The 13,836-nt window shown below is 42.7% G+C and overlaps 1 protein-coding gene across 3 annotated transcripts in view; it reads right to left on the bottom strand.

Moving 5' to 3' along the window:
- The window catches only part of PRKCB (protein kinase C beta), a 102,135-nt gene that overhangs the window by 55,670 nt on the left and 32,629 nt on the right, over positions 1 to 13,836 (bottom strand). For all 3 annotated transcript variants that reach the window (XM_008050026.1, XM_008050031.1, XM_021708251.1), the window contains exon 5: positions 1,507 to 1,680. In XM_008050026.1, coding sequence (XP_008048217.1) covers positions 1,507 to 1,680 — 174 coding nt within the window. The remainder of the gene's footprint in view (positions 1 to 1,506; positions 1,681 to 13,836) is intronic.

The following is a 13,836-nucleotide window of genomic DNA, read 5'->3' as shown; positions in this document are numbered from 1 at the left end:
AACCCCAACATGATGTAAATTATCACCCCCTTAATATTTTTCTTTCCATTGATTCTCTTCTTCTACTCAAAAATTTTATTTTAAAAGCAAACTTTAGTCACCCTTGGAGCATAAGAGTGAACCAATTTGTTATCTTGACAATTGTTAAATAAAGGAAAAGAATCAAGCATTTATCCTGCCTTTCCTATATGAACCATGTCACCAGGGAACTGAGTAATGGATGAGGGGAAGCCCCTTTTTATAAAAGCATTCCAATAGTAAATGAAAAAATATTAAAGAATCAGAATAGCATCATCTTACAATCCCTAGTGAATTAATGGATCTAAGCACCGAGGATGAGTTGCTGCCAGCATCACTACGACAGACAACCGGACATTATGTGCCTTTGGACGAAAGAACACGCCACCATCTATGGTATTGCCAAAGGGATCGAAGGGGAATCTGACCAAGCCTCCAGATCCAGCTGCCAAGTTTTGTAGGAAATACAGAGGACGAAGGAAACATGTTGAGGTGTGCCAAGACTGATAGTCGGCAAAACCCAACTATCGGTGTTGAAAATGCTACAGGTCAAACAGCCCAGAATCATGTCAGCAGGTAAAAGAAAAGAAAAAAAGCAACAGGGAACTCACTAGATTAAAGATTTTAAAGACACATCAAATTAGATGCAAAATACAATAGCATCCCATCTCACAGACAGGTTGGGCTCTAACATCAGGATGTAGGTTAAGAGCCAGATAGAGTCAAAACGAATCTTGGAAAAATCCTGAAAGCATCTTTGACACTAGGCCATGGACCCTGAGAAGCCCCAAAGGCAGGAATTAACTTTGTGCCTCTTTGTACTTGGGCTCTAGTCTCTCATTCCTTGGATATGGAGGTCAAGTTTTAATTTGAATAGGGGAAAGGTAAGAGGTCACTGAAAGGGGTATCTCTTACTCTTGCAGATAGAGTTGAAATCACAGTCAACAGCAGACAGTGGACAAGTGTTTACATCTCAACTTGGCAGTCACAGCTCTGAGCTCACTAAGCCCCTGCCTACAACACTGTGCTCCTGCCTTGGGAGTCCTCTGAGGGCTGTGTTCTCAGGCAACCCCTCTCCCAGGAGGCCCATGCAAAGGCCTCAGGCAACCTGCAGAGAGATGCTTGTGCATTTATCTAAAGGGCTGGAGGGCCAAGTGAAACCATCTCGGGGCACAATCTGTGAACCCTTTCACCAAGTTCCTGTCCCTAAGTCACCCCTTGCAGTCAGAGAAAAGCCCTGCTCTGTTGGTTATAAAACCAATTGCCTGAGTTCTTTTATCTGAGTTGAAACAGCATCTGCCTCAGGGGAGAACGCTTCTCAGTGGCATCTTCAGAATTCTCAGTCGACTTCCCTGGGCCCCTCATCTTTCTGTTTCTAGAACGGGAAGGGCCCATGTCTCTCTCTAGGGTGGGTGCTGCTAGGATAGTCTTGCTCGAAGCCTGGCGAAGCCCTGGGGGTGAAATACCCAGGGCCACCAGACACGTTACCATGGTCTGAAAACATGAGTGGAGCTGGGTCAGAAAGGGTGGCTTCCCAGGCAGGGCCAACACCCGCTTCTCCACCATGGTACACTCCACATCGTCGTCCTGGATCACGACATCCTTCTTCAGGATCTTCACAGCATAGAGCTCATCTGTGCCTTTTCGCTCTGAGAGCATGACCTGGGAAAGAGAGCAAGTATGTCAGAGCAGTGAGAAGGAGCCTGGGGAACAGTCTTAGGCAGCTGTTCATTCAAATCCACTTCCAGTTTTGCACAGATGCCCTCTACTGACTCTGAAACAATAGATGATGTTCTCCATTGATCTCATTTTTTTTTTTTCTTAAGAGATAGGGCCTTATTCTATTGCCCGGACTGGAGTGCAGTGGTGTGATCTTAGCTCACTGCAGGCTTGAACTCCTGGACTCAAATGTTCCTCCTACCTCAGCCTCCCAAGTAGCTAGGACTACAGGCAAGAACCACCAGGTCCAGCTCCCCCCCCACCTTTTTTTGTAGAAGGGGTCTTGCTATGTTGCCCAGGCTGGTCTTGAACTCCTGGGCATGAACAATTCTCCTGCCTTGGCTTCCCAAAGCACTGGGATTACAGGTATGAGCTGCTGTTCCTGTCCCTAACCTCACACTTTGAATGACTGAACTCAATTAAGAGAAGATGGTTCCAGGAGAGATGACTGAGTATTGATCCTTCTTGGATACGTATCAATGTCCAGCCAAGATGTCTAGAAGATAAGGCCCGTGAGGACAAGGATTTTTGCCTATTTGGTTTACAGGCATAACCCAAGAGCTACAAGAGTGCCTGGTACATCGTATATGTTCAATAACTATTTATTGAATGAGAGGGTGTCTGATAAAACTGAGTCACTTGTTCTTTATTAATTCAACAATTTAATGTTCATTAAGAGGCTGCTATACACTGGGAATATAGCAATAAACAAACAGGCATGTTCTTCGACTCTGAACTCCAAAGAGGAAAAAGACTGGAATTAATTATAGGGATGATTAATGTAATATTTTAACAGCCTCTCCTATTATCTTGGGGCTTCCTTCTTGCAACTTGTGGTCTCAATCAGGGCCAGTTAACCTTGCGATTTGTGGTCACAATCAGGGCCAGTTAACCGGTGTGGCTCATGGACACATCGTTATTTTCATTGGCTGTGACTATGCCAGAGGGAACAAGGACCAGCAGGTACTATTCTCAAGAAACCTCTTAGGAAGCACAGGGGAGAACCACATTACAAAAAGATCTAACCTCGCCTGGGAGCTTCTGGGAAGATTTCCTGGAAGAAGAAACAATCAGATTGAAGCATTTACTGCATGCATTGTGGCAGATATTCTGCACGCAACAAAATTAGTCACTACTATATTTTTGAGCACTTATCAAAGGAACAAATTATTTCTCATTTACTTTGCATAAGATCCTAGGAAGTAGAGATCATTATGAATTCCATTTTACAGGAAACTGAGACACAGGTGGGTAAGTAATCTGTCACACCATAAATTCAGTTAGGGCCAGGGCAGTCTTACCTGACCAAAGTCTCTGCCTTTAAATGCTCCCCTTGAGCTCCAGAAGAACCTTAAGGAGTGTAGGTGGTTGAGGAAATAAAGTGCTCACATCTGACTTAGCTAGCAGACCAGAGGATGCAAGCTCAGCAGAAAAGCAGCAGCAGAGCAGCTCAACACACTCTGCTTGGCTCTCATCCTAACAATAAAAAGTCTGACTGGACTCATGCACAGAAGCTTCTAGAACATGCATCCATGCACTGAAGCTCTCCAGATGAGCTAGCCAGCTCACAGAGTTCCCATCTCCTGTTCCCATCATCTTCTCATCACAGCCAGGGTGGCGCAGTCAAAGCAGACCAAGGGACTTGGGACACTTTAGGAAGAGGACTCCTGACACAAGAGGATTGTTCTCAAAGTCTTCCTCCCACAGCACCACAATAAAACATAAGAACTACCAATCTGAATGGGTCCTACCTGCTGGACATTTCCTTAAGCCTCAAAACAGACCTGCCAGTGTACATGGCAGGGGAGGGCTCAAAAGCGTTAGGATGGATGTCTCCAGTTCATTTTCCATCTCCCTCTGTTCTCTCCTTGGTACTCAAGGACTGTATTTTCCTTCCTCAGCCCTCACCAAGGCAGAAACAGGGACTCAAGGAAGCCACTGTCCTAAGATGTAGAGTCAGATGGAAATAAGAGATTTTCTGTCCTTGGATTTTGAGAAAGCTGGGGCTGGGGTAACTACAGGGAAGAGGGAGGATGCAGGAAGGTGACCCAGCCTGAAGATGGATGAGCAGAGTCCAGTAGGAGGGGCTCAGCTGAGCTGTCCTCGACTGTGGACACCCTCCCTAACTTGTCACCATCCAACAATCCTGAATACCTGCAACCCCGCCCTCCACCCCCAACCAAGAACAGAGGGTAGGGCACTCTGTATACCTTGAAAGCACATGCAGTCATGATATGATACCCTAGCCTTCTGCATAGAAGAGAGACAGGACAGAATGGCTGAGAAATCCCCCCTGCACCAGAGACAAGGGTAGACATCCTATACCTGTTTCAATTATCCCTATTTTATAGGTAAAAAACTGAGGCTCAGAGAGATTAACCTGCTTGAGTGAACAACTGTTTTAAAATTGCTGTTCTGACCATGCTACTTGAATGGTAAAAATCCTTCAGGGGCTGCCGAAAGCCAAACAATTCCGTGAGCACATCTTGGTCCTTCCTTTCCTTTGAATATTCTATTACTACTGCCTGCAATGCACTTCCACACTCTTTCACTACCTGGAAAATTTGAGACTCAGCTCAGATGTTACCTCCTTCTATAACCTCGAATGATCCACTTAGACCAAATCGGCCACTCCCTTCTCTGGGCACCAGGACTGCTTTGTATCTATGTCAGTTACCATAGCACTGGCTTTTTCAAACTTCAATCATTCATGCGCCTTTCCCACATTTTTTCCTGCCACCTAAGCTGTTATGTGCTTAGCATTTTAAAAATCTAGTCACGTTTTTACTTAACTAAATCTGAAAAGGAAACTTTATATCACCACTATTAATGGCAAGCCAGTATCACCAGTCCTAAATGGAAGATAAGCATAAAAATAAATAAAAGCAAAGAAGTGACAGTAAATTTAAGCTAGCTCTTGCTGGCTGCTAAAGGTTCTGAGTCAGATCCTGCATTTTCTTCTTGTTAAAGGGGAAAATGATATTAGAATAGAAAGCATATTGCCATCAAATGAGATTTTCTTGTTCAAGTAATTAGACTAAAAGAAAACTCAGAGAGAATAACCTTATCATGATGCGATTTAATGTTTTGTTTTTTTTTAATTGGGATCTTACCCTGTTGCCCAGGCTGGAGTACAGAGATCATAGCTCACCGTGGTCTCTACCTCTCCTCAGTAGCATTTGCCACCATGCCAGGGAATTTTTTTCTTTTTCTTTTTTTCTTTTTTTTTGTAGAGACAAGGTCTCACTATGCTGCCCAGGTTGGGCTTAAGTGATCCTCCTGCCTTGATCTCCCAAAGTGCTGGGATTACAGGTTGAGCAAACATGTCTGGCCTTTTAATGTTGTTTAATATCATGACCATATACCACCTCAAACTATGTCAAGTACTAACTAAAATAATCTTGCAAATCATCAATACTATGTGTTTCACACCTTAGGAAATATGGCTGTATTTGTACCGAGAATTTTTAAAATCAGTCAACAGGGCTGTGTGAAGATTCCCAGTGCCTTGCCCTATGCTAAGCAAAGTGGATTAGAGGGAAGAAGAAGCCAGAACCTCTGACATCATGCAAGTGGAGTGCAAATGACCAAAGTCTAAGAAATTGCCCGATACTTGTTGGAAGAAAATAGAACTGACATGCATAAAACATTGGTTATAATTTAGAAATAAAACTGATGGAATTCTAGAGTAGGAGTCAGCAAACTTTTTCTGTAAAGGACCAAACAGTAAATATTATAGGTTTTGTAAGACAGTCTCTGTATATACTACTAAAATCTGCTAGTTTATCAAGAAAGTAGCCATAAACAACACAGAAGTGAATGAGTATGGCAGTATTCCAATAAAACTTTATTTTCAAAAATAAGAAGTGGGCCAGACTCCAGTAGTTTGCTGACCCTTGTTTTAGATGCTGTGTTTCAAGAAAGAGCAGGAAAAATAAGAATGACCATGGGATTAAATGTGACTGCAGTTTAATTTGGAAATGAAACCCTAGTATGCCTTTCATTTCTTCCAACTTTTTGTTATTAGAAGACTCTTCTTATTGGGTAGTGGACATATGTGGCCACAGCTGATTGGATCAGAGGTAGATATAACTGACTTAGGTTGAGCGAGTCAGATTCTTTCTCCTAAGAATTTTGAGTTAGGATGCTCCAAGGAGGTAGTCCTGGGCCCCTGAATAGAGAACACACACAAATCTGCCCAGACTGGTCCTTCTCTACCATATGCAGGTAAAGAATGAAATAGGCTGGGCATGGTGGCTCACTCATGTAATCCCAGGACTTTGGGAGGCCAAGATGGGAAGATTGCTTAAGTCCAGGAGTTCAAGACCAGCCTGGACAACACAGTAAGATCCTGTCTCAAATATAAATAAATAAATATTTTTTTTAAAAAAGAGGAAGAATGAAACATATGTGTGAAAAAAAAAAAGTACAGAGAACAAGCAAAGGCCATGCTTTCCAGTTCCTGCTTCTAATCTCTCATGAGTCTTGTCTGCTTTCTATTAGAAACTGCCATATCCCTTTAATACATTTATTCTTATTTACATTATTTTGAGTGGATTTAAGTATCTTAGAGATTTCACAAGACAAAATTACTCCATGGGTATCTCAAATTCATAATAAAAATGATAATTTCAGGAAGTCAAATAGCATCAGGTCAGTATGTGATCTAAAACAAGGCAAATCCCATTCTCTATAAAGGACATGCTTCTTGTCTCTATCAGAATCACTTGGGTGTCTTTGTTTACAATACAGATCCCAAGTACTACCTCACCTTCAGGAGCTCTGGGCTGTGACCAGGAAGTCTGCATTTTAATAAATACATTCCTCTGACCTTCATTTTAATCACTAGGTATTATCAAAACTGATTCATTGAAAAAGGTGGTCGGGAGATGTTAATAGGTAAAACAGATAGGATCCTTTTATCCTGATTTTCCTAACACTTTCCCAGTAGTCATCAATAAGATGAGAAGGAAACTTTCCTTTTCTCCTTAATATTTTAACTAAGTTCTCTGTTTCAATGGAAATTCCTCTACTCTCTCTTGGAGTTACCTTTTGAGAAATTTCCCCATAGCTTGAAGGAAATGATACTCTCTGGTGGTTTCAAGACACATCTACAAATAGTTGACACTACTGCAATCAAGAGGCAGAGTCTATGCCTTCTCCTATGAACCTGGGCAGGCCTATGTGGCTGCCTTAATGGATAGAATGTGGTTGGAAAGAACTTGTGTGACTTCCGAGGCTGCAGCTTCTGTTAGTATCTCTTGAAACGTGTGACTTTGGATGCCCGAGGCCACTGTGCTAGGCCATGGAAAGAGACCATGCGGAGAAGGGCCCTGGAACGACACGAAGAGCCTAATGTTCAGCCAGTCCCAGTAGCTCCAGCCACTGCACAAGTAACTTCAAGCCACAATCAACCAGTGAGCATTCCCAGGTCTCTTGACCCACAGAAACCAGGAGAGATGATATATGGTTGTTGTTGCTTTAAGTCTCTGTGTTTTGAGATAATATTTTATGCAGAAATAGATAAATGGAACAGATTTATCAAAGTTCCTATGTATGCATGAATGCAACCCAGTGTGGTCAGGCGTGACACCCCTATTATCTTGGGTTTGGTTATGCATGCTGTTTTTAATCAACAACAACAGCAGAAATAATAATAAAGGCTTCCATTGAGAGGGGCTACAGAGATAGAATTCACTGTGCCTTCTAAATGTATCAGCTTTCCTAGTCTTGCCCAGCACCTGGAAGGCTGAACAATTCAGTCAGTCAAAATTAATGAAGTGCCTAGGATGTGCCAGACATGGAGATAGGCACTGGGGATGTAGAATGGCAAAGTTCCTGTCCTCATGAAGCTTATACTCCAGCATAAAAAATGACCTAATATCAAGTGTTTAAATGGAGAACTTAACCTTGTTTAGTAGGTCAGCAAGAGATGCTCCGAGGGAAGTGAAAGTCAAGCTAAGACCCGAAGCATCAACAGAACTAGCAAAGCAAAGATGCAGGAGGCATACTCTAGCCAAAGGGAAGAGAATGGTGCTCCCTTAGGGTTAAGCCATCTGGATCCATAATCCTTGGCCCACAATTACTGCAGGAAGCAAGCACTTGAGCTCCAGAATTCAAACGCTGGATTCTGACCCCAGCTCTCTGAGACACAGCAAATGGTTGTCTCTGGCAGAACTAGGGCGATCTAGCCAACAGAGCAGCAATAGTACCAAGTGGGAAGCTGAACAAAGAACATGTGGCATTCAAAGGGCATGGCCAAATGTTTGTGCCAGGGAGAAAAAAGGCTGTGTTGGGAGGGAGGATTAGGATGTAGAGAAAAGAGACTTGTCTGGGGTTAATAATGATAATCATACTGAATTATTACCACCAATATGCATTACCTCATTTAATTCCCGCAGCAAATGTGTAGCATAAGAACTGCTACTGGCCCCATTGTATAGATGAAGAAAGTAAGGCTTAGCAAAGTTAGGTGACTTGTGTACATCCACTTCACTAAGAAGTGATACCTCCTAGTACCCTGTCTTCTAAATCCATGCCCTTAAACACACTCCATCATCAAGCCCTAAGTACCAAGAGTTCAGTGATAAGCAGATTACTGCTGGGGTGTTTCAAATGGCTTCCTACCCACCTTACACATGGCCACAGACAGAACAGCCATTTCCTTTTTCTATTTCTTATACAACCAGCAACAAACTACTCGTTTGCTTGGTGAGATGGGCTTGGTCTGCGTTAGTGCTGCAGTCACAATTCCAGTTTTTCCATCGGGTCCACATCCCTGTGGGGAATTTTGTTCAAGGCACGATGCTAAGCGCTGGTGATACGCCCAGACAACAGGACAAACATGGCCCTGCTCCCACCAAGTGGCTCGGGAAGATCTCACTGCCTCCACCTGTGCTGTGAAGTTTTGACATGGGAGAGAAAAAGAGCAGAAAAATCGCCACAGACATGGCAGTGGCTATGTCACATTCCAAAATGTTCCTTTAAATGGAAATGATCCTTTATTAATTGTCTCAAGCAGTTTCTGGAGCTTCCAGAAACTTTAATACCAACATAGAGGGCGTGGGCTGTTTGTTCAGCTGTCCTTCTCTCTCCAGGGTGAGGATTCCAAACAGATTGAAAGGATGTGTTGAAGTGACGTTCTTATCAAATTCCAAGCCACATCTGTTACCCAAGAATCTTCTGGGAGAGATGTGATAAATAGCAGAACTTTGGTGACAGCAAATAAAATAGAGGAAAGTAGCTCAGGGATTCCTGGCTGGAAAGCTTGTTGTGATGAACTTTACTGGCGAATCCCAATTGCAAAGTTTGCCTGGCATCTTGGCTCCTGACCATGGGATAGTGTTATGTAATTGTTAGGGCAAGGATTTTAAAGTTAGAAGATCTGGTACGTTTCCAAGTTCTACCACATACTAGCTGTAAGATCTTGGGAAATTTGCTTAACTTTTCTGAGTCTCAATTTTCTCACCTGTAAATTGGGGATGCCAACAATACTTAGTTTTTGTAGAGGCTGAGGGAGTTTTATGGGAAAAGTCCACAATGTGTACACCTTAACACAGCACTGTGTATGGCAAATGATGAGTTCTTAATACCTAATTGTTCTACTAGTTTCCAACATTGACCATAAGACAGAACCAAAACCCAAGTGGCTTTAAAAACAAGAATTTATTCTCTCACAGTTCTGGAGGCCAGAAGTCCCAAATCAAGGTGTTGGCAGGGTTGGTTTCTTCTGAAGACTTTGAAAGAGAATTTGTTCTAGGCCTCTTTCCTAGCTTCTAGTGGTTGCCAGCAATCCTTGGCATTCCTTGGCTTGTAGACACATCATTCCAATCTCTGCCTCTGTCTTCATATGGTGTTCTTCCCTGTGTGTTCCACATCTGTGTCCAAATGTCCCTTTTCTTATGAGGACACCAGCCATTGGATTAGGGCCCACTCTAATCCCACATTACCTTTCTTAACTTGATTACATCTGCAAAGATCCTATGTCCAAAGAAGGTCATATTCCCTAGGATTTAAACATACATTTTTTGGGGAAATACAATTCTATCCTCTACAGTGGTTATCGTCAACATCATCATTACAGAGAATGACCAAGGTGGATGCTGGTGATCCAGGAACAGAACACAAATTTCCAGTTTTCAACTGACTGAGAAGCTCTGCTCTGAGGGAACTGAGCGAATTGTCACACTGGTATGTGAGGACAGAGGTAGCTAGGGACTCAAGACCCTGCTCCCCACCCTCGCAACTTCAAAGAAACCTGCCACAAGTCCAAAGCCAAATTGAGTCACACTTGGTTCCTCTCTCTTACATCTCTCATGCAATGCATCCTCAAGATTTGGTAGCTCTACATTCAAAATAAATGTCAAATCCAACCTCCACCTTGACCCTTAGCCTGGTCCCCTGCAATTGCCCCCTAACCAGTTCTCTGCATCCTCTCTTCTTGTTCCCACGAACATACAGCACTTAACACACCTGGCATTATATTATTGTCTAAGTGTTTATATTTCTCCCTCACAAGAATGTAAGCCCTGTGAGGGGAGATGTTTTGTCTGACTTACCTACTGTCTGACTTGCCTACTGTCAAATCCCCAACATCTGATACAAGATAGACACTCAATACATATGTGTTGAGTAAATGAATGAAAGGATCCGAGAAGTGGGAATAGCTAAATAAAAATAAAAACAAACCTCTAGATCTAGGTCACTAAAGATCTCCAGTTCCTTAGGTATCAGCATTGTTTAATTTATATATGGCTCTATCCAACCCATATTTCACAAAGAATTTGGGGCAGCATCCAAGATCATATGACACAAACAAGTGAATCTCATTATATGTAAAGTAAATTCTAAGGCAAATATCATTTTTTAAGTGATTATATACCATAGAGTAAACATATGTATGTGTGTATATGCATGTATAAGTATGTTTTATATATATATACACATACACACACACACGCACACACACACATATATATACACTCCCTACGTCCCTCCTCCTGCCCCCTCTCTTTCTCTTTATCTATCTCCCTCCCCCCATTTGCTGCTTCCTGAAGGCCAAATAAACCAGAGATACATGAAACAATACAATTCATATTTTCTGTCAGGAAAATCATTTTTGAGGGGAAAAATAAGCTTTCCCTAGAACTTAGGTCTAAGAGAGACATGTCTTGCATGGCTTTTTGAACATGCCATGCTACAGTGGATGGTGTTCTTCATAACATCCCTACAACAGGATCAGAAAAGGAGAAGGAGGAGAGAAAGACAAGACCAAAACATCTAGTACTGTCTGCAAGCTTGACTAGCAAACAATAATGGAAAATACTCTAACTTGATGAATTCAGATGGTGTGTCCAAAATAGAGAAAGAGAACTTTGGGGCTCTTCGAGTCCCAAAACTCCAACTTGAGAGAAGGGCATCGTAAGGTGTGGTGAGCTGAGGTCAACATGGGAGAGGGATAGACAAGCAAGTTAAGACACACTCGTGTGTACACTGCAGGCCTCCTGGGGACCACGAGACCCTCCTAGGCTCCCTCTTTCATGCCCAGCATTAGGGAGCAGGCTTGTGGATGAGGCTGGGTGAAAGACTAGGGTACTGATCTGTTACGAGGAGTGCACCTTCTCTCCCTCTATTCTGTCTCCATCTCCTTAAGTATCCTCTTGTTCTGTGGGTCCATCTCCTGCTCGGGTTCTGCCAGTCCCCCTGAAGACCTGTAGAGGGTACAGTACTCAACTCCAAATTCTAAGGCAAATATCATCTTCTTCCTTCCCCCATCCTTTCCTTGGGTTTGCCTTGCCTGCTTGTACTGAGCTGCTGTATCTCCACACCATACATTATAATTCCCTGCAGAGCTTTTAGAAGCCAATGTTTGGGCTACACTCCAGACCAATTAAATCAGAATCTTCTAAATATCTGGAGTCTTCCTGTGCCAGGCCTGGCCCTCACTGGAGAGGATGGGCAGGTGAGTTGGCTAGAGGCCATCAGGATGTTATTGCAACCAGGGGCTGAAAAACTGGCCAAACTTCATCCACCTGTTCTTCCAAGGATGCTCACCAACTCAGAAGCAAGATTTTGAGAGAAGTTTGAGTGCAGCCTGGTTACAAAATGAAGGTTAGCTTCAACATTCCCATCTTTATAACACGGTAGATATCCTGATAATTCATGCTATGTAAGAATGAGATTATGGCACCAAACATGTGCAAATCATTCAGCCTCTCTGAGTCTCAGTTTCCTCTTCCATAAAAGGGGCATAATGATAGTTTCTCCCTCACAAGGTTGTTGTGAGATGAAGTCACATAATGCAGGTAAAGCTCAGTGCCCGATCACACAGCAACTATAATTACTAAGGTAAAGGCATAACTATGGAGAATAAGAAGGATGTTCTAACTCCTTCTGTGGGGTGTGTATAGGAAAGTGTCTCCCACATTCTCCATGTGTAAGAAAGGGAAAGGTAGAAAGTGAATTGGAGCAACAGACCGATATCACTATGAAAGCAATGTCCTTTACACAGAGATCCTCACACAGAGCCCAGAATGAAAGGCAAGGTTGCACTGTCTGGCTTAGAGGTAGTGCTGGGCATGTGACCTGTTGGAGAGACTAAGAGTATCCTTCCTCAGGGATCTATATGCTCAGTAGCAGACAGAACTTCCCTGTGGAATCAACAAACCATCTGTCAACTTCTAAAATTCCTAGGGGGAAGGGACTGACTATATATACTGGTTTCCAGGCCCTTCCAGACTCATCTTTTCTGAAATGCAGATTTGCCAAAGCCCTCCTCCAGTCAGGGAGGAAGCACAGAGGGGCTCAAGCTACCCCATCTGGACATATGGAGGCCTGAAATACAGGGAAAATCATTCCAACCAGAAGATATTACAGAATGTTGGATGCGGGGTTAAAGTACGGACAAGAATCCCATCAACAAGGGTCATGATGATGATTCAGTGATGTAAAGCATGTTAAGAGCTTCACATATAGCAAGAACACTACACACTGAGTCTACCATAGTTGTTGGTGAATTCTTCACTTCCAAGGTATTCCCAACTTTCAACTTTGACTAGACATGAAGACGTCCTAACATATTCTAGGTTATCTTTAAGGCCCTGATTCTGATTTTCCAAGGCATATTTTTGGGTTTCAGACTTTAGATTAAGTGTTCTAGGAGTATATGTCCATACATACATGTTTAAATTTTATATTTGACTGTAGCCACACCAGTCTGATATGAGGTCATGCAGTTTGAGGGAAGCAAATGCATTTGTCTCTAGCCATAATGAGGATGTTAGTGGTCTAGAAATGATCTCAAACTGATCTTCTAATAGCTTGTTTTGGAGAAGGCAACTGGGTAGATTTTGCAAAGTGAAGATGTACTTCAGGAAAAACTGAAAATGGTGATATAATGGGGAATGCTCATGGGAATTTAGTGGTGTGAATTTGGGTAGGACTGAACCACTTCTTGGATATAAACTTCAAGTTGGCCAGACTAAAAGAAAAGCAGTGATATTCAGTGTGTCCATCAATTCAGATGATACAACTTGGTTAGTTCATGATTTATTATATAACGTTTTCTGTATTTAAAAATCTCTTTATAGATGATAAAAGAAAAGCATGGATCTGTGTGATAGATAAACTAATTTTTCATTTCAGAGGTCAGGTTGACAGGTTGCATGAAGATTTAAACCTTTAAAAATGATGCCATGTCACACCTCAGTTTTAATCAAGTTAAATTTTTGCCCACTAGCAGAGAAAGCCATAAAAGTGTGAAACGAAGTTTAGAATGAAGGTGCATTTAGCCTAGTCATCTCTGGCTCCTGAGGACGTGCTATTGTTAAGCAAATGTCACTACCCTGGTGGAAGGGATGACTCACTGTGACTGCTGGAAGGGGGAGGAGGAGGAGGAATGGAGCAAGGAGATTTAAACCTGAAATACCTAGCCCCTGTGTTTAAATGGAGGTCTTTGGGTGGGTCTAGGAAGAAATGTTTGGTTGAGTTGTAATAAGATATGCCAAAGAACTATTATTTCAGGCCGGGCTCGGTGGCTCAGCCTGTAATCCCAGCGCTTTGGGAGGCTGAGGTGAGTGGATTGCCTGAGCCTGTGGGTTC

Source organism: Carlito syrichta, unplaced genomic scaffold (genome assembly GCF_000164805.1).
Source record: "Carlito syrichta isolate Samal-C Ts95f unplaced genomic scaffold, Tarsius_syrichta-2.0.1 Scaffold57715, whole genome shotgun sequence".
Lineage (NCBI taxonomy): Eukaryota > Metazoa > Chordata > Mammalia > Primates > Tarsiidae > Carlito > Carlito syrichta.
Note: the sequence above shows the minus strand (reverse complement) of the source record. Positions and strands in the feature narration are given on the sequence as shown.